The sequence below is a fragment of the Dromaius novaehollandiae genome, chromosome 13, assembly GCF_036370855.1.
Source record: "Dromaius novaehollandiae isolate bDroNov1 chromosome 13, bDroNov1.hap1, whole genome shotgun sequence".
NCBI classification, from domain to species: Eukaryota; Metazoa; Chordata; class Aves; order Casuariiformes; family Dromaiidae; genus Dromaius; species Dromaius novaehollandiae.
The window spans coordinates 23,989,342-24,008,288 of NC_088110.1; the positions used below are offsets into that span (position 1 = coordinate 23,989,342).

The window sequence follows — 18,947 nt, forward strand, 5'->3', positions numbered from 1 at the left end:
GGAACAGAAAAAGCACTCCCAGCTCTCGCTAGCTGGGAGAAGAAAGAGAACACCACGTACCAGTTGTATGTTTCCAAAGCTTTTTTGGGGGCAGTGTGGAATTGCACCAAGCAGGAACTGACGGGCCTTGGTGATCAATTCTAAGGAATTCCCCTGGAAAAGACAAGGCAGATCAGGACCAATAGCAACATCACTTACAACCCTCAGGCCTTAGTCCTAAAAGCAAGACAGGACCCGCTACATTGTACAATGTTCTGTTTACAAGTTAGGCAGCTCACTTGTTTGATGACTACATACATTCCAAGGTCCTATACAACCAAGAGAGCAATGAGGCACCTTTGTTTTACCATATGCTCAGGTCTCAGGAGACCTGCAGGCTTCTCTCAGCCCTGAGGTGTGAGCAGGCTGGGTGCTAGCAAAGGCAGCTGCACAAGCTACCTCTGTGGTGTAGAGGAAGATGAGAACAAGAGACAGGTTGCAAGTGGAAGGAGGTCAAGAACGGGATTCAGGTATGGGGCAGGGGGAGGAGAAAAGGAAAAAAAGGGTGGGGGGAGGGGATTGAACTTTACTCACATGCTCTGCAGGGCCTGGGCTTTGTGGCAGATCTTCCCCTTCCACAAAGAGCTGCAACAGCTGGATATACAAATCGAGTGCCACATAGAGGAAGGTTTGCTCTCTAGTGAACAGCTCTTGGTGAAAGCAGGGGGTGAGGCTACAGGAAATCACACACAGTATCTAGTCAGCACTGTTTTCATGTTATACTCAAAGATAGAAAAAAAACACAGGACAAGCACAGCTAGTGCTCTCGCTGCCGTCCATTTTACAAGTCATGTTGTGTGCAGGAGCGTAGTAAGCCAGGTTACTCCACTGCCAGGAGCAAAAAGGCAGCCGTGGACCCTTTTGTTCGGAGCACAAAGCTTGCAGGGAAACTTCTAGTAAGAGAACTCCTTAAATAGCAGTCCTGCTGTGATTGTTTTCTTCTGCACAACTAATGAAAGAGCTCATCTCACTTACAGGCTAGTTGTACAATTACCTTCCGATCAGCTGCTGTACATGCAAACCACCAACCACATCCTTCCTCCCAAACAAATTCCTCCTGAAACCGGTGGGACATTACCTGTAGAAAGCAATAGGCAAGAGCCGGATGTGATGGTCCGATGCTGCACTGCGCAGAATACAGTATTTTCTAGGGACTGCAATAATCAGAAAGAAGAACAAAGCATCTTTAGTGGTCCTCATGTCACATCATGTACTTTTACAGCAGCATAGGGGCAGCAGTTTCCTCCCAGCCAACAATAAAACGCAATGCTTGGGTGTGGTGAACCCCTAGACAAGAAAGCTGTTTCCTCTCAGGCTCTCTCTGCCAGGTGAAACAGTAGTGAGTTTCGGTCATTCCCAGTTATCAGCTTCTGCAGGGCATAAGTAGTGTGTTCCCACCTTTTACTAAAAAAGTTTGTTCTATGCTGCTTACAAGGGCCCATCAGTTCCTTCTTACAACTACACTTCTTATATCAAAAAGATCAACCATTGCCACCCCACAATGAAACTTCCCACCCCTTGGAGGCAGAACTTGCTCACCTTTTTCTACCGAATGAAAGAGAAGCGGCCAGGACATGCCTCTCTCTTCCAGGCAGCGCAAGATCTCCAGGGACCATTCCAGAGACTTCTGAAAATCCACTCCTTCCTGGGTGTCAGAAAAGACATGTAGAGTTTGTTTTAGGTTTTAGTTACATCAAAGCAGAAAGGAAGCCAGCATCGCCACCACCACCCTGGCAAGAGATCATGTAAATGAAATGCTCTGTTAAATTCTTAAATTTAGCCCGTCTTTCCCCTCTTCTGATGGCCTGGATTCTTACCTGGGCAATCAGGCATCATTGCAATACCAGAGGCTTTATCACCACCCAGGCCATGACAGGGCTGCAGTTGGGAATGATTTGTGAAAGAGGGAGCAGCAGTATCAATGAGCTACCAGCTCATCACCACACACTTCCCAACTGTGCTCAGCACAGAGCCTCTCCAAGTCCTATGCTCACCCCATCCTGCTCTCTGTAGCAGACTCTCTTCCCTCTCATCCTCTCTAATGATAGCATGTCTTGGGTTGGAATGGGGCAGGGGGGATTGCATGACTCATTTTACTTGGAATAACCTCCCAAATCTGTTTGCTCAAGATCTTTCCTCAGTGACCCTCTTCGGAGGAGGTTGGAGGAAGTAAGACTATGACATTGTTTTCAACTTGAATCTACTCCCTGATCCCATCTGTCAGGTGACTACACAAATGGTTGCACGACACAGTTCAGAAAACAGCAAAGGGACAGAAACAAGCATCCATGGGCAGGAGGATGCTTAGGGCAGACAGCTGCTGAAAGAAGCCTGTCAAACCATCTTTGCTCCCTTGTTTAACAGTGTTGAATCATCTGGAAACCAAGTGTTCCTCCCCATTTGGGACCTTCTCATGTGAAATACCATGCATGTTTCCAGCCTGAAAAATGTGTTATAATAAATGTGAAAAGCTACACAAAAGCCAAGATACAAGAGTTCAAGCACTAGCTCAGAGGTGTAAAGTCTGAACAGGAAACTGAAAATAGTGAGTCATTCAGGAAGACAAATAAAAGCTACCATAGTAAAGGGGGAGATAACATCAGTTAAAAGAGAATACGGGTTTATCTGATATGAACAGAAGCACTTTCACCAGGCTCTGTCTGGGATGTTGCTGCTCTCTTCCTTCTGGCTGAAGAACTACCAGCCTTCAGAGTAGTGACACAAAGCATTTTTAGGCAGCAAGCCAAGCTGATCAGACACATTTAGTGTCATGAGAATTCCCTCAGGGCTGAATTTACCTTTGGTGCTATTTTTGCAGAGATGAGATCCATGAGTGAGAAGAAGAGCAGAGAAACCAGAAGCTGCAAGGGAAAAAGACTGCCTGTTAGTTTTATCTGCAATGATGACTCAGAGCTTACACTTTCCAATCTGGAAATAACATTTCACCAAGTGTGTTTCCAGGATTGACCTGGATAAATTACAAGCACTGCTGTTCTTCCCAGGTGAAGACAGTATGTTTGAAAAGGATTGACTGGAGCCCAGCATGGTTCATTGCTTCTAAGGCTAAATTCCACATTAAATTCACTGTTCTTGAAGCAAGGCTTGCTGCAGTCAGCAATTCAAACAACAGATGATAACTTCACCCAAATACAGGGAAAACAGAGAGCTACCACAGATGTAAGACTGGAGAAAAGTTAATGTTGGTCCACAGCTGGCATGTCACAAGCGGATGGCATGCAGCCTCCCATCTCAGCAAGTGCACCATATCCTCTCCTGCCCCACATTTGTTATTGCTTTTCTGGATCTCTGCCACCCAAAGCAAAGGATGCAGTGATTTGTGACCCTGGGAAGTTAGCAGTTAAAAGTAACATTGTTTATTTGTGCTACTAGTCCAGTTGTAAAGCCAAACCTCCTTTATTTTCCCATCTCCCTCTGAGATGGGAGAGGGCACAACCAGCCAGCAAGTTCTGTGGACGGCTGGTCTGCTGGCAAGTGCATTGCAGTTCAGTTGAGGGGGGAACGGCAGTGAGAGACCTTTCGCTTCAGCTGAAAGTCTCCAGAGACACACTACTGCACGCAGACAAATCAAACAAAAAAGGAGAGGCCCGTGTGGAACAATGGGGCTCCTTGGACTTAACGACAGGGTCTCATTCCCAAAGGTAGCTGATCCCATGACATTCCCCCTTCTTCTGACACAAGATCTGCCCTTTAAAGCTGTCTCTCGCCCGAAGTGATTCAGCATCTGACCTCACACTAGTCTCATGCACAGGACCAGGTTTCTCTACACAAAGATCAGTGCAATTCCACTGAAACGGGAGCAGTAATTGAGAGGTCCAATGTGAGGCCTAAAAACCAGGCAGCTGGTATAATCTGCTGGACACCCAGTTACTCTCAGCCCTCCCACTATTCTCATTCTTCCTGTTGTCCTCCTCCTCTTTTAGGGCATAGTTTTGAGGCGGAAATTGCTTTTATTCCACATGTACTAAATGCTCATATCAACTCAGTGAGACCAATTTCAAACCAATGGATCTTGGCCCTAGACCAGTATAAACAATGCATGAGGAGTCAATCCGATAGCAAGGGGAGAGCGACTGTAACTGCTGCCTGGGGGATTAAAATTTAGAAAAACTAGTAAGGCACAGGTTCTGCCTAGACAAGATTTATCTACGAATTTCCCAGCAAAGGGGGGGTCCCCACACTGAACCCCAATCCCAGCTATCCCCTGGAAGATCACTGCTCAGCACTGCCAGGGCAGCAGCCTCACTTCCTTCTCAGCACAGCACTTCGGAGAATTCCTGTGCACAGAGGGCACCAAGCCACAGCAAAGCGGCAGAGGCATTTCCTGGAACAGGCCTGGGCAAACTCTCGGATTTGTTCCTGTGATTCCCAGCACATCCTCCTTGAGCCCTCAAAACACCTGCACTCATTTCCCAAAAACATTCTCTCCATCTGGGTCTCCTTAACCTCCTAGCAGAGTTGCCTGAGCTAAAATCAACTAGGATTGCTCCTCTGCCAAAGGATAAGGCGATCCTGGAGTGCCATGGACTGAGGTCTCAGTCTCTGCAATACTCTCTCCAGCTTTGTTTTTTAAAGCAGCTGTTTAATAGTTCTTTTCTCACGTAACAGAAAAGCCATTATCTAAGTTTAAATTTGAAACAACTTTGCCTCTAGGATAAATATTTAGTAACTGGAAATTTACAGCTACGTTCTATCAATTAGCCACCAGCAAGATTTCCCAACAGGGTTTAGAAGGGATAAGGCAGTCATTTCTCAGTTAAGGATGTTCTCCTTCTGCTTTTTAACTGCAGAGAAAAGCAGACATTTAAAGTGTGCCCAGTCTTGCCTGCTCTGTATCAGTCCCCAGCCTCTTCAGTGCATCTCTCCCTCTTCCACGTGCTGACTGCTGTTGAACAGTAACATGGAGGAAGGCAGCAGAAATCCAGGGTGGGCCAGAGACAGGGAAAACTGCTTCTGAAGAAAGGAAGCTAGGAAACAAAACGAGCATGTAATAGTTTTGGAGAAAGAATCAGAGCTGTAGATGAAGAGGGAAATCAGGGGCTTTGATAAAGGGTATATATTTGTGGTGGGGACAAAACCCAAACCTTTTCCCCAACTTTTCTCCTGAAGTTGGATGCTACAAGACAGTTAAAAAAAATAAAAATAAAAATAAAAAACACAACTTTAGCCAGGGTAGGTAGTTAACTGTATGCACTCATATAGAAACACGTATTTAATGGCTGCAGAAATCTGCAAGGAGATTCTTACATTAAATCCCCAGCTTCTGGAGAAAAACTGCAGGATGCTGAACAGATAGAAGACCTACCACAAACAAAACAGCAGATATAGAGGGAATCATCGAGCACAGAAGCAGTCAGCAGTTTTAAGAGACCAGGGATTCACTAAACCCGGAGAATGAAGGGTGCGGCAGCTTGAGCAAATGACTCAACACTGTGCTAAAGGCTATTTCCAGTGCTTGACTAACAAGGACTCTGCCTTCCAATCTCCTCTAAAAAGATTCTCTTTTCCTTATTGTGAAACATTCTGACCCATATTACACAGAAGGCCAGATTAAATAATTATAATGACCCATTTTGAGTTAGGAAGAAAACAAACAAAAAAAATCCTGCAAAGGAGTCTTTATATAGCTGTCCTACAAGCCACAGTCCACATTAGCTTCTCACACGGCCTGTTGAAACCTGGTCTACCTCGGAGAACAGCCTTCCTGCGCGCTGATCTGTCAGAGCCAGGCTAAATCAGAGCAGGCTCTCCTGCCTACAGACTCACAGGAAGGTTCCTCATACGCACCTTGCAGCTGAGCACCAGCATCCCCTCAGCCTCTCCAGTTCTTCTGCAAGTGGCACTCCAAAGAGTCTCTTCCACTGAGAACAAAGTACGGGCTCCAGCCTTGGCCACCACAGCTATGAAGAGAGCCAGATGCTGGCAGCATTAGTGGTGGCAGAACAGGGGATGAAGCAGGGCTTTAAAAATTACTACCCCCATGCTCCACAGTTTACATAAAATAAAGTTTAAAACAAGTGGTTTGAACTGGTATTGAATTTTCATCTAGCACTCAAAATAAACAAAGATGAAATAGGATCAGTTACCGCCGCAGAGAAAAGGACAATGGGGCACTTGGTTTGACATGTTGTCAGAACATCATTGATCCCCTCTGCTGATTCTTCACAGTCCAAGCTGGCGTTCAGCAGGCCCTGGAAGAGGGTAAATTACAACATGACCATGCGCACACACAAACACACGCATGCACACTGTATTCACTGCTTTGAAGTACCTTGCAAAGCTCTGTGTAAACTAACCGAAGATAACTCTAGGGGTCAGCACGGCTCAGCAAAAGAAATACGTGCCTGACAGCCGCTCAGCTTTGCTGTATCACATTAAAGGTAACCTTTTCCACTTCCCTCCTGCTACTTCTCTTCACATTCCTGGATCACTGCTCTTTGGTTTAAAATTTGCACCAGTTCTGAGAACAACTGTACAAGTGGTACCTCTCGTTTCTAAGAATAGCACATAATCAGGCTTCCTGATAAAGAAAAAAAATTCCTACCGTCTAGCATGGAAAATAAAGCGGAATGACAAAAGGAACAGTTACCCTGAAGAAGTGAGCGGTGATATCATAGGAGAGCGCATATCCTCTGGAACAGACGTTTTTCTGTGGCAAAATAAGGAGAGAAAAAAGTTCTTTCCTTCCCTTTCGAATTAGGATTTCTTTAAACATTCTGGATGTCCTGCACAACGGAATTCAGAGAGCACAAAGTTACCCTCTGAGGTCCTAGGTATTTATCCTGATTAGAGAAATTTCATTTCTATACGAAGCAACAGCACTGACTAGACAGGGCTGTGCAGTCCCAGCACTAGGAAAGCACTTCAGATGGTCCTGCCTACCACATGCTGCAAATGGCAAAAGCAGTTTGATTAACAGTCTTTGAATGAATAGAGGTTTCTGGCTGTGCCTAATACAACAGTGCAAAAGAGCTTGAAAAGGCCATCGATCAAGAAGAATAAATGGAAATGATGGCTATCTTCAGAGCACAAAACAGTGATGGATCTGCAAGTCAACTGTTCTACCCTCAAGAAGCCGTAGGGACATTTCAAAACATTTCTTTAGTGTATATAACACAGGACAATGGTTTAATGCCCTGGCACAAGGGAAATCAAAGAGCTCAAACTCGGTCCATTGCTCCTAGGTCTCCACAGGAACGTTGCAGGTTTCTCTCTAACTCAACATCAGCAAAGCCCACCAGGGCACGTGAGACCTTTATCTGAAGGAGGATGTATCCACACGAGAACATCCCCAAGGCTGCTGCAAGTGCAAGTGCAATTAAGACATATGTTGCTATGAACCACGTGAGGGGGAAGAACCATCCTACTGCTCAAGAATCAGCCAAGCTACTACCAGGCTAGTTAGTGATTACCAGCCGGTGATCTTAGATCTTACCCAGACCAGGACTGTGCGCACACCCATCTCCAGCCAGCGATATGCTGGTTGGCTCCGCCACAGATTTGTCTACACTATTCCCCAAGGATTCTCCCTCATAAAAGGACCATCATAACTACAAACGAATGAACCCAGAAGTCATGCCAAAGCGAAGTGCCACAGGAACTTCTACAGAGCTAGGGGCTGGAAAGACTCAAGTATTGTGATTTGAACCTCCCTATCACACAGGTTTCCTATTCTGAGAGAAGCTAAGTTTCTGTTTCAAGTTTGGTTGCATCTTAACTTCTGTCTTAATCTCAAATTTAAGGTCTTCATCTAGAGCATTTATCAACACGCAATTATTCTTTAGCTAACTGTACATACCAGCTCCGAGTTTACAAAATGAAAGAAATCTTCACAGTCCAACATTATTTTCTTTCCTTTTCGATGAGTCAGGATCAGAGCAGATGCAGGGAGCCCTACCAGAATCCTTAGGGAGGGAAAACAAACAAAAAAAGCCAAAGTTGCAGCAAAGAAGAAACTAAACCCCCACACTCTCAGATCATGTGACTTTGATTTTCAGGGGAGCTTGTGAGTATGTCAGGTCTCAAACATGTGGATAGAAACCGCACCAGGAGTTTTTCCAGTTGTCCAGAAAATAACCTGCATTTCAATGAGATATACAGACCATTTTCAAAGACATTAGCAATGGTTCAAAAATGAAAGCGTATGTTTAGATTAGAGGAACAACTAGAGTATTTTAATGGTGGTTAACAGCAGTGGTGGGATTAAGAGTGCTGCTGGCTGTAAACAGCCCAGAAAGATGTGTTGTTCTTGAAATTCAGTCTGCTGTCAGGGCCCACTTTTAGCTCGAAATAGCACACTGAACAGGAGCTGAAGCATGCAAGTGCTAGGGAACGAATACCTCTTGCACAATATTACAAACCCTTTTTACCATGGTATTTATAGTGTCTTTTTATGCTCACTGGAGAATCTCAGGAGAGGCTATCCAACTGCACAAGTACACAACATAATTCCTTTAAACAGCAGTTTTGTCTGAGTTATTCACAGCCATTCAGATCTGTACTTACCTTCTCTGTAGCAGCAGCTCCTGTTGCCTCCATAACTGTTCACCCAGAGCAGAACCATGTTCTCTGTCTTTTAATCTTTCCTGGAAAGCCCTAAACAGGAAGTGTCTCCTGGCATCCAAGCAGCCAGAAAGCAACTTTCTCCTACACCCCAACTCAAGCACCATTTCCTAGACAGAGGAAAAACCAAGTGTTTGTCAGAATGATCATTAGTTTGCATTCAAACCCTCTACATTTTTCTGAAATAATGGAAAGCGATCAATAAAAAAATCTTTCTCTGGATTTCCACGCCATATTCACAGCTGAGAACTGAAAGTTAGTGTTAGACACACTGAGATATTGGAAAATACTTCATCAGGGCAAATTCAAGGATTAGACAGATGGATACACATCACAATCTGAAATCACCTGTAACTTGCAGAGAATATCAGGATTGACAGACATCTTCAACTGGCCATAGCTACCCAGGTCCACCCTGAAATTAAGAGACATGCCAGGTGACTATCGCTGTTTGGCTGAGAAGGATAACACAGCTCAAATAAAATTAAGTGGCTTTACATGAACATTAATTAATTAATGCTCTAACATTAATTTTCCTTAAATAAGTTGCAGGTCAGACAGCAACTCTCCTCTAAGCCTCCCTTATTATTTTCAACCTTCTCTTCAACCACTTCCTCAGGGATGCTGGTGCTAGTCTGGACAAAACAAACTTGAATACAAATTCAACTTAAAAAAAGACAGACTAGGGACTAACTGTGACTTCACCTCAAGACCTCTGTCACCTAAAGGAAGATTCTTATGCAAAGACCAATGAGTCGCGAGCCACCTCACAGCTGTCACCCACAGGCAGACTCATAAGAAGGCAACCAGTTCCACTCAGAAGAAGAGAGGCCCACGCAAGACACAAACCCTGGCTTGCAAGGCCATTAGGAGAACCATAGCATCCGCAGAAGTGCAAGCCGTGATGCTGAATACCTTTGTGAGAAATCCAGAATGGTATTGATAATAATGTCACACGCCTTTTCCAGGTCTCCATCACAGCCTCCAGAAGCAGAAGGTGCTGGAAGATACCACTGATAAATAGCCCAATAATGGAAGTCATGTCTGCAATATAAAACAGGAGAAGTTAGGAAACCGATCATGGCATTTTAATGGCTTCTCTTCCTTACTGTAAAGTGCAGTTCACACACTAAGTCAAGTGGAATATCAGATACAAGCAGCCACACAAGTGTAGAAGTAAAAAGAGTCATGCATCAGACACCACATGCACTGATGTCAGCTATCTCTTGCTTTTGGAAACGGGCAGGTTTTGTGAAAAGTTATTCGCAAGAATTGTATATACAGGCCCAAGGGTATCTTAGGGAACTTCCTCAAGTGAAAACAAACAGCTCATTTCTGACATTGCTTGAACTCTGGGCAAAATGTAGTTGACAGACATTTGTGCCCCACAGCAGCTCATTTATTTACTTTTAGTGTTAACCTCCTCATCTTCAACACTTTTCTAATTTCAGTGGAAAAGACTGTTGAACTACTCCCATTTTATTAGAGCCTTTCCGCACTTACCTTTCTGAAGCACAAAGAATATCCTTTTCAGGGTGCACTCCTAGCTCCAGCAGCAGCCACTCTCTGAAAGATAACTGAAAGGCAACAATTTAGATAAGAGGGCAGACCAGCGAGGCTAAGCAACTTATGCAGAACAGCCACCTTCTTCCCGGCATAAAAACACACCTTTCACCCACACCCAGACACAACCCATTGCAGATTAAGGGATACAAAACTGGGAGATATCAACACAAGAAGGACAGTTCCTGTACTGTTTTTCTTGCAAGAAATCTAAACTAAAACCCCACTGGCTTTCAAAATTTACTTAGAACAAAGTTATAAAGCATCTCTCCCTCTCTCACACACACACCCACACACCAACCCTGCTTTGACATCTCCAGATGTGCCCATGTTCTTAAAGTCTAGATACCATAATGAACCTATGTTATTAGACATAAATGTTAAAACGAACAAGGCACTGTAGTCAGACAGACTGGTCTAAGCATCAAAGAAAAGTTATAATGCAAAGGTATTTCGGTCTTGTACTTTAAGCTAGCAAAGCACATTAAATCATTCCAGTAATACAACAAACTCATCTGCCAAACTGGTTTTATATGAACTGGTTTAAAAAAAAAATCCTGTCAAATCAGATAAATTGCAAGGACAGTATAAAGTGAATATGAGAGATATGTTAACCTACTTCATAGCCAGAGAGAGCCAAAGATATACAGGTAGTTCAGGGCAACACTGACATTTAGACAAAGCACCAAAAAAGCAAGCAAGTACCTTCAGTCATTTAACTCTCATTATCACTTTGTACACATCATGATGTTGTTAGGATCATGAACAGGATTTTTCCTCTACAGTGCCTGACAACTTCATTACTGAAATAGCATATCTTGTCAAGATTTTTGGTTTTGTAAATAAATTAAAAACAAAGACTTTACTTCTATAGTTTTCTATTTTTACCTTATCATCATCATCAGAAACTACTGATAACAGTGAGCACGTGACATCTTCCAGGTGTCACACAAAGTTTTTAGATATTAAGTTTCTACAGGAAGCTTTTATCATTGATTAGGAAATTGTAAAGGGCAGATCTGAAAAATGAAAATTATGGTGTGACCACAGTTAGGTAACTGAAAAAAAATTGATACCTGGAATGCTTTCTCCTTCAAGAGCTCTTGAAAGCGTGCTTGCTTCCACAAACAGAGGCTGGCTCTTTTGTAATGTACAGAGGAGCATGACAGGGAACTCCAGACTAGTTCAGTTTTACTCTCCTCATACATGATTCCTCGAGCTTCCAGGTTCAGCCGTGGCACAGTGTACTGCAACTAAAACAAAGGCAGAAAAACCCTGCACATCTGCATGACGAAAAAAGGCCTAGCGTAAACTCTGCTTTTGTGAAGATGCCAAATGAGCAAATACACAAAATGGTATGGATACAAATGGATACAAAGATGCATTTTTATGCAGTTTTCTTGTAAAACCTGTAGTTGCACAGAAGCCTGCAGTGGAAAGTTGAACTGACACTGATTTTTCTCACGAGCGATAGCAAAACTTTTTTTCCCCTTTACCTTTTTAACAAGGCTAGGAGGAAGCAAGGCACATAAATCATCATGAGAAAGGGATGAAAACTTGCAGAGAAGATAAGATACTGCTGCAGTACAAAACCTGATAGAGAGAGAGAGAGAATTCAGTTATCTGGTTGGTTCAGTCATACCTTATCCATTCATGAAAGTCCGACACCAAGCAAAAAATGAGAGTTAAAAATGGTTTTAAGCAACATATCCCAACCTCTTTACTTCTGGGACTATTTCTATTTATGGTCTCGCAAACCCAAGTACATTAACAGCTACAAAGTTTAGAACTAGAGACTAAGCTAAAACTTCTGCAGCACCCAGTCAGTCCTTTGTCCAGCAAGCAATACAGTCATCAGGATGTTATTTCACAGTGGGACAGCATCAGCTTGTTCCTCTGGACAGCACCTCTGTGCAGCATACATATTCCTCAAAAAAAACCCAGGATAGCTATACCAGCACCCCTCCTCTGCCAGACATAACCCAGCACCCAAGGAAGCAAGCACTTAGGGGATCCTGCATGAGCTCACCTCATGCAGAAGGCAAAGGACTCTTCTGTCCTGCACACTAGCAAAAAGTTCCAGTACTCGGTGATGGAAAGGATCTTTTCAGGAACAGGCTGAGAAATCCCCAAATCGGCTTCCACTTCAGGAATTAAAGATCTGTATTCACTCAAGTGGATCACAAAAGCAGCTAGTCCTAAAATATGAGCATCATTGAGGGAAGGACCCTGCAAGCCAAACATAAGGAAAGAGCTAGAGGAAGAGGTACATTTCATTTGTAGCAAAGCAGCCATTTTCAGAAAAAAAAAAACACATAACTAATCAAGTGGCAGAACACTGCTTCTGTAAATTGACTGAATCAGTGCGATGACACCAATTCAGCAGACAAAAGACACTGGTTTAAAAAAAATATATTCTTCCTTCCTTGAAATAGTACAGTTATTTTTGATAAACCTACAACAAAATCAGTGCATATCTGTAGCACAATAACTTGGAGCAACTGGCTTTAACTTCAGTCCAGTAGAATTTGAGACTGTCAAGGCTTTTTAGCTTCTATGACAGTTAAACTACTATCATCCTTTTGATTTCACCTTTTCAGTATCATTGGGTGAAGGAAACAAAACCAACAGCTCTTTGGAAGAAAACCATTCACTGCTGCACCTCAGACTTAGGGTCTTACTTCTCTTTTTAAAAAGGGGCATATGATTCAAATATACAACCGGAAAGTTTGGGAGTTAAGCATTATACTTTCTTTTTTTTTTTTCAGCTCTGTTTACAACCTTACTTTTTTCAGCTTCTGTTAAAAAGTAGCTGGACTATTTAGCTTAAATGAGAATTCTTCGGAAGCCTGAAAGCTAGCAGAGTCCCTCCACAGTGTAGTCCAAACAGGTGCATGCCCCATGGCTCAGGAGAGGGAGCTGAGGTAGCCTTTAGCACACCATAACCATATGATTCCTGGTTAGATGATCAACTAACCTGATGATAAATAAGCTGGCAGAGCCTGCCCAGAAGGGCAGGTAAGAGATTCCTGTGTCCACACATCATCTTGACAAACAGGGACAAACACGATCCTTGCCTGCAGCAGGTAAAAACCACATGCTCATTTTATTACTTATGTCAATTTTATCCTCAGTACAGGAAGAGGTATTTTAAAATGGTTAAACATAATGAACCTGAGCCATACTTGGCTGTAAATACTAGACAATTATCATTCCATTTATAGGCTCATAGGAAGTGTCATCTATGGAGCATTTAAACAGAGGATCCATACAAAGACATGCACATTACCAGTGCCCCACCTCAAATATTTGATAATACATAGCCAAAGAGGAGTTCTGAGACAACAACAAGGAGAGGAGGAAGATGCCTGGAGCAAAGAAAGCTTTTTCAGACACAGAGCATGAGCAAACAGAGGCAGAGCAATAAGTGGGAACAAAAGAAAGCAAGAGCAACAAAGAAGCAATATGACAAATACCTGTTACAGAAGGGAGAACAGGAGGGAGGGACTTTCCTACAAAGCATTCCTACGGTCCCGCCCAGCTGACGGAAAACAAACCATCTTCAGAGGATATCGGATAGGGGAGGCGGGTTGAGAAACGATTTCCTGGAATGCTCTTGCTCATTCCAGCTACTCTGCAACACAGGTTTTCACTACAGATTCATCTGCTCCTGTGTCACCAGGCCAAAATGAAGTAAAACAGAGGGACAGATGCACTGACTGCCAAAGAATGCTGCACTCTGGAGACGCAGCTTCCCAGCTCAGCAGCCACCACCATTTGGGTTCCAGGATTACGGCAGTTTGTCGGCACGTTGGTACTCACCAACAAAGGGATTTTTCCATTGAAATACAATGACCATAACATTTACAGATTTCTGCTACATCATGAAGGAAATGATACCGATAGAGTCCTTCCAAAGAAGGGCATCAAGGGTAACTCAGCAGAGGATCGTTGGTAATGCTCCCTCACAGCTCATATAGGTGACTCAGTTTGATTCTGGCCTAAGAGGGGGAGAGGGGAAGGGAAAAGAGAGGTGCGCCACGCTCCTCTTCCTGTGCCCTCAGCATTAAAATTTATGCCTCATTCATTTATATTGCATATGGCATTAGGGCTGAAGGCTGAGGTGCCCGGTTCTGCAAAAGCGCTGAATAAGCCAAGACACCCCTGCAGTCCCTGTCAAAAGACAAACACTGCCCTCCTGATCCGTAATATCAGCAAGCAAATCATGGACAAAAAAAAGGGGGGGGGGGGACCTACTTCAATTCCCCACCCTACTCCACCACCACTGAAAGCACCAACTTAAGCAAAATGGTATTTATGAAAAGTTTTTATGTGCTGTCACAGAGTACAAAGTAGAGCCAAATGACACCTTATTCTGAAGAGAGTAGTAACAACAGTGAAGAAGCATGTTTTATTTACACATTTGCACATCAAAGTGCGTTAGTTCTTAGATTACAGAAACCTAGGTTAAAACAGACTGCGCTTGCCAGCCTGGCACGTCGGGTATGAACAATGAGAAGTCCCTCCAGGTCCCTGGACAACGTTGAGATTATACTGCACGAGGTAGTCTGGATTTCCCTACAGTTTTACTTGCATCTTACCTGTCAGGAGGGTTAAAATAGGAAGCAGCAATTAGGTTTTGGCAGAATGATGTCAGCAGAAGATCAACAACCTGGAACAAGAGACAACACTAATTCCTTCTTGTTGGGCTATTTATCTAGATCTAGTTTTGTGCTGCATACATAAAATGTTTTCTAACATTAGAACTAAGAGCCAAACATGTAAATGACATTCACCACAAGTTCTGCAGATCCACTGGCACTAAGAGATGGAAAGTAAAGTCCACAACAGCCTAGATGTGATCATAACACACAAATATCAAGGCAAGTCTTGTAAAGAAAGCCTAGCTCATCACAGAATTGCTCTGATAGAATATATCCCTAGCTCTTTCCATCAGACATCCAATGATTTTCAGAAGGTTATAACACATGTATAGTCTGTGTGGGGCACTACAAGAGAGGCAAATGGAAAAGCGTATTTCCTGTTTTCCACTGCCAGAGCAGCCTTTCACATGTACTCAAATACACTCTTCCCTCATCAACCCCACTCATTTCTCATCCCAAGCCAGATGGTACTTACACTCTGATGGCAGGGTTCCAGGTCAGGTGCCAAAATGCTAACACGGATTTGAGAATTCAAAGCAGCAGCTTCATTTTCATCACTGCTGTGACCCAAGACACTTGAGAGTCTGTCAGATATCACTGCAATCTGTGCTGGCACATCTGCAAGAAAGTAATGGGAAGAGAACCAGGACTGCAGGCATGAAAGTAAGGAACTAGACAAAATCCACTTGGTCCAAGATTTACAACTCTGCAGGAAAGGAATAAGAACAATTAGAGTATGTATTTCATTAATTCCTTATTTGTTTCATGCAATATATACTCTAATGGGTCAGAGAGTGTTGTGTTATGAAAAGCTTTAATGACCAAAAAGTGTTAGCTGGAACACAGTGATCATCATCATTTTGGAAGGCAACATGATTTTTTTCCCCAATACCATTAGCAACTTGTATCAAGAATCGTTTTTCACACCAGAAAGGAAAGAGCCTTCAAAAGGGGCTCCATGTCATCATGCTAGCAGCAGGAATGGGACTGCCAGTCTGGGCAAAGAGCTGCTACCAAGTGATCACAAAGCAGCAGACCCAAGGTTCCAAACTCAAGCATGGGAAGTAAGTCAGACATTAAAAATACATATTCATAGCTGGAAAGACTACATAGATCTGAAAGTTTACAGTCTTCGGGTAGCAGTGGCAAGCAACTTCTGCTGTTGCTTTGGCTAGCGTTAACCATATTTTATTAGTGCAGCTTTTGTAACAGTCGCTTATGGGTAATTATAACTTGCCCTTCTCCATACCTTCATATTTAGTCTGGTCCACAATCAGCACCCGTAGCTCAGCCAGTTCAGCCTTCAGCTGCTCAACAGGCTCTTTGGAATGGCTGGTCTCTACTTTTGATTCATCTAGATAAATGAGAGAGAAATGCAACATATTATCCTTGCCTTTGCAGCCAGTTCAGCCTTCAGCTGCTCAACAGGCTCTTTGGAATGGCTGGTCTCTACTTTTGATTCATCTAGATAAATGAGAGAGAAATGCAACATATTATCCTTGCCTTTGTGTATTACATCAGTTTATAAGGTATATTCAGCAATCTTTGCAAATGTTTTCAGTAAAAGCAGTATTCATTTTCCTATAAACTACAACAGAACCCAAAACCATCAATCTGCCACATACACAGCTTTGTTTTTACACTCAAAAGATACTATTTGATTAATCATTTATAAGTTTATGCCTGTTTAGGAAATAATTTTGTTTCTTGTCCTTTAGGGAAGAAAAAAGAAAAAAAAAAAAGTCTCCCTTCAGACTTTCCTTCCTACTTGCTTTAGCTCTCTGCCCCTTACAGAAACATTTGCTCTCCTCAAAAGACTGGAACCAGAGCTGGAAAATGCAGAGAAGCATTGTAGTGTGAATACTGTGTCATCAGCTTCTCCTCAAGACCAACAATATGTAACATCTCCAGATGTAACACGTTAGTCGATTTGGGGATTTTTCTTTGTTAAAAAGAATAAATGAAAGGAAATTCCTTTTACCACTACAAATAAAGTGCCACCAGCAACAAGCTACCACAGCACAGCCCCAGAAACCACCAGTGTCTCATACACAGGCCAAAAATAACCTGACCGTAAACAGGAGAAGTAAATAACAAGGTTAAAATGAATAATTGTTATAAGAGCACGGTAAAGCAACAAGGCGTTAGGAGACTGCTGCGTCACCTTTATGTGCTAGAGTGAGTACTAATGAACAGGACTGACCAATACGTCAATCCTGCCCTGCATCCAGTGTCTGTGCAAGAGGCCCAGGGATGGATTAGGGAGCAGGGATGCAGATTAGGATGCAGGGGATACGGATCAGGCAGATCAGGATGCAGGGGACGCAGACCAGGCTGTGCCACTAGAGGTCACTGGCAATTCAAACGCTGCCGCAGAGCTCTGGCTGCCAGTTCTGATCCTGCTGATTCCGCCACCAAGGAATTCTTCAGTCCTGCTCGTTGCCAGGACAACCCTCAGGAGCCAGACTGCTGCATAGCTGCTATTTAGCAGCACTGCTCCGCCACATCCCTCTAAAGCCTCAGCATCTTCAGAAAGCTTCAAGCATCCAAAGTGTCCTGAGCAGGAGTCAATTAGGGATTTATCTCTGTACGTGGACTATACTTATCACTGACACGCTCTGCAAGTAATCGCCGTTCACTAGCCTGATCTTTTTGTTTTGTATAAATTTATGTTGAGGATTTGCCCACTTTAAGACGCAAGTATTTGAAAAACCCATTTGCTGAAAAATATAGAATAGCTCATTAAATACATGTTACTCTCACACACACTGCCAGTAATGTGGCTAGTGATGAGATCTGAAATTAGAGCCCCTCCTCAAACACACATAAACTATCAACTGCAATCCCCTTATTGCTGGCTCCATTCCTCCTGTTCTCCCATATCCTGCACAGTCATGCACAGTAATCCATTCTTCAAAAGAGACAATGGTGAGTTCAGAGAGCAGAAGTGCCTTTATCCAAGGGATCAACACAGCAGGTCGACACCCTGACTAGCTGGAGCTGGGAAGCGTTCAGGCTGCAAACGCTGATTCATGTAGATGTATCCGAGCGAGATTTAAATCAGCTAGCTCAGGCATCGTTTGCAACCTCAGCAGAGCAGAGCTCCACATGGACTGCAAAAATCCCACCCAAGCAGGACAGGCAAAGAAAGCCAGTACAGCAGTAGCTGTTTAATACCTCTATAAGACATAAATAACATGCACATATTTACATACAGATTAGAGATCTGTATTTTTTTTTCTTTTTTCTGTAAATTTTTAATTCAGGAGAGCCTCATCTGAAATATTAACTTTTCTTCAAATTAATGCATGAATGACTGGGTGGGGGGAGGTTGTTTGTTTTTACCTTGTAAGATTTTCTCTTTCATAGCACAACAAGCTTGTATGTATGTGGAGTACAAGTTTGATGGTATTTTATCAGCTCTGTAACAGAGGGGGGGAAAAAAAGGCATTTATTCTACGACATAACCACATTCAAACTTCAGAGTTATTAAATATAAGCATAAGCAACAGCTATGGTATGAAATGCAATTACAGAGGTTTCACAGCACATACAGCATTTGAAGCATTTTTTAAATCATCATCCAACCTGAGGGCCAGATATTTATACCCTATGCTTTAATAGCAAGTATTATACACATGTAACATACTATTCATACAACACTGTGTGTGTTATACACAGGCACTAATACACTTTTATGTGATCTTAGTCATATACTACATAAGAAATATGCAAGTTATGTGACAGGCAGTACTGACATCTCAAATGCAGCATGTGATGGAGATCAAAGTTTGACCTCCAGCACCTGCTGGGAAGGCACACAGTACTAAAATATATTACATTAGGCTGCGTAAAATTCAGCAGCTTCTCTTACAACTTCAATTTAAAAATAAGATCCAATCTTGTTAGTCAGGCTGGAATTACAAGGCAGGACCAAACGCCTCATTTGTAGGCAGCGTTACAGACATTTTTGCCATGATAAGCTACAGAAGAATTACTGGATTTAAAACAAAGCTGTTCCTTCAGTACAGAAAAGCACTTTTAAACATGCATACAGGACAAGCTTGAGTTTTGAGAGGGGTTGTGTTCTCCTGGGGCATT

The 18,947-nt window shown here is 43.0% G+C and overlaps 1 protein-coding gene across 1 annotated transcript in view; it reads right to left on the minus strand.

Annotated features, from left to right (window-relative positions):
• FANCA (FA complementation group A) overlaps positions 1-18,947 on the minus strand; it is a 37,664-nt gene that overhangs the window by 743 nt on the left and 17,974 nt on the right. The window contains exons 21-42 of the mRNA XM_064519844.1: positions 18,192-18,268; positions 16,096-16,200; positions 15,322-15,464; positions 14,784-14,854; positions 13,160-13,259; positions 12,212-12,411; positions 11,679-11,775; positions 11,259-11,435; positions 10,123-10,196; positions 9,535-9,663; positions 8,968-9,034; positions 8,563-8,729; positions 7,856-7,961; positions 6,647-6,706; positions 6,144-6,248; positions 5,845-5,957; positions 4,883-5,024; positions 2,838-2,900; positions 1,579-1,684; positions 1,118-1,193; positions 574-712; positions 61-153 (exon numbers count right to left, since the gene is read on the minus strand). Of these exons, the coding sequence (XP_064375914.1) occupies positions 61-153; positions 574-712; positions 1,118-1,193; positions 1,579-1,684; positions 2,838-2,900; positions 4,883-5,024; positions 5,845-5,957; positions 6,144-6,248; positions 6,647-6,706; positions 7,856-7,961; positions 8,563-8,729; positions 8,968-9,034; positions 9,535-9,663; positions 10,123-10,196; positions 11,259-11,435; positions 11,679-11,775; positions 12,212-12,411; positions 13,160-13,259; positions 14,784-14,854; positions 15,322-15,464; positions 16,096-16,200; positions 18,192-18,268 (2,410 nt within the window). The remainder of the gene's footprint in view (positions 1-60; positions 154-573; positions 713-1,117; positions 1,194-1,578; positions 1,685-2,837; positions 2,901-4,882; positions 5,025-5,844; positions 5,958-6,143; positions 6,249-6,646; positions 6,707-7,855; positions 7,962-8,562; positions 8,730-8,967; positions 9,035-9,534; positions 9,664-10,122; positions 10,197-11,258; positions 11,436-11,678; positions 11,776-12,211; positions 12,412-13,159; positions 13,260-14,783; positions 14,855-15,321; positions 15,465-16,095; positions 16,201-18,191; positions 18,269-18,947) is intronic.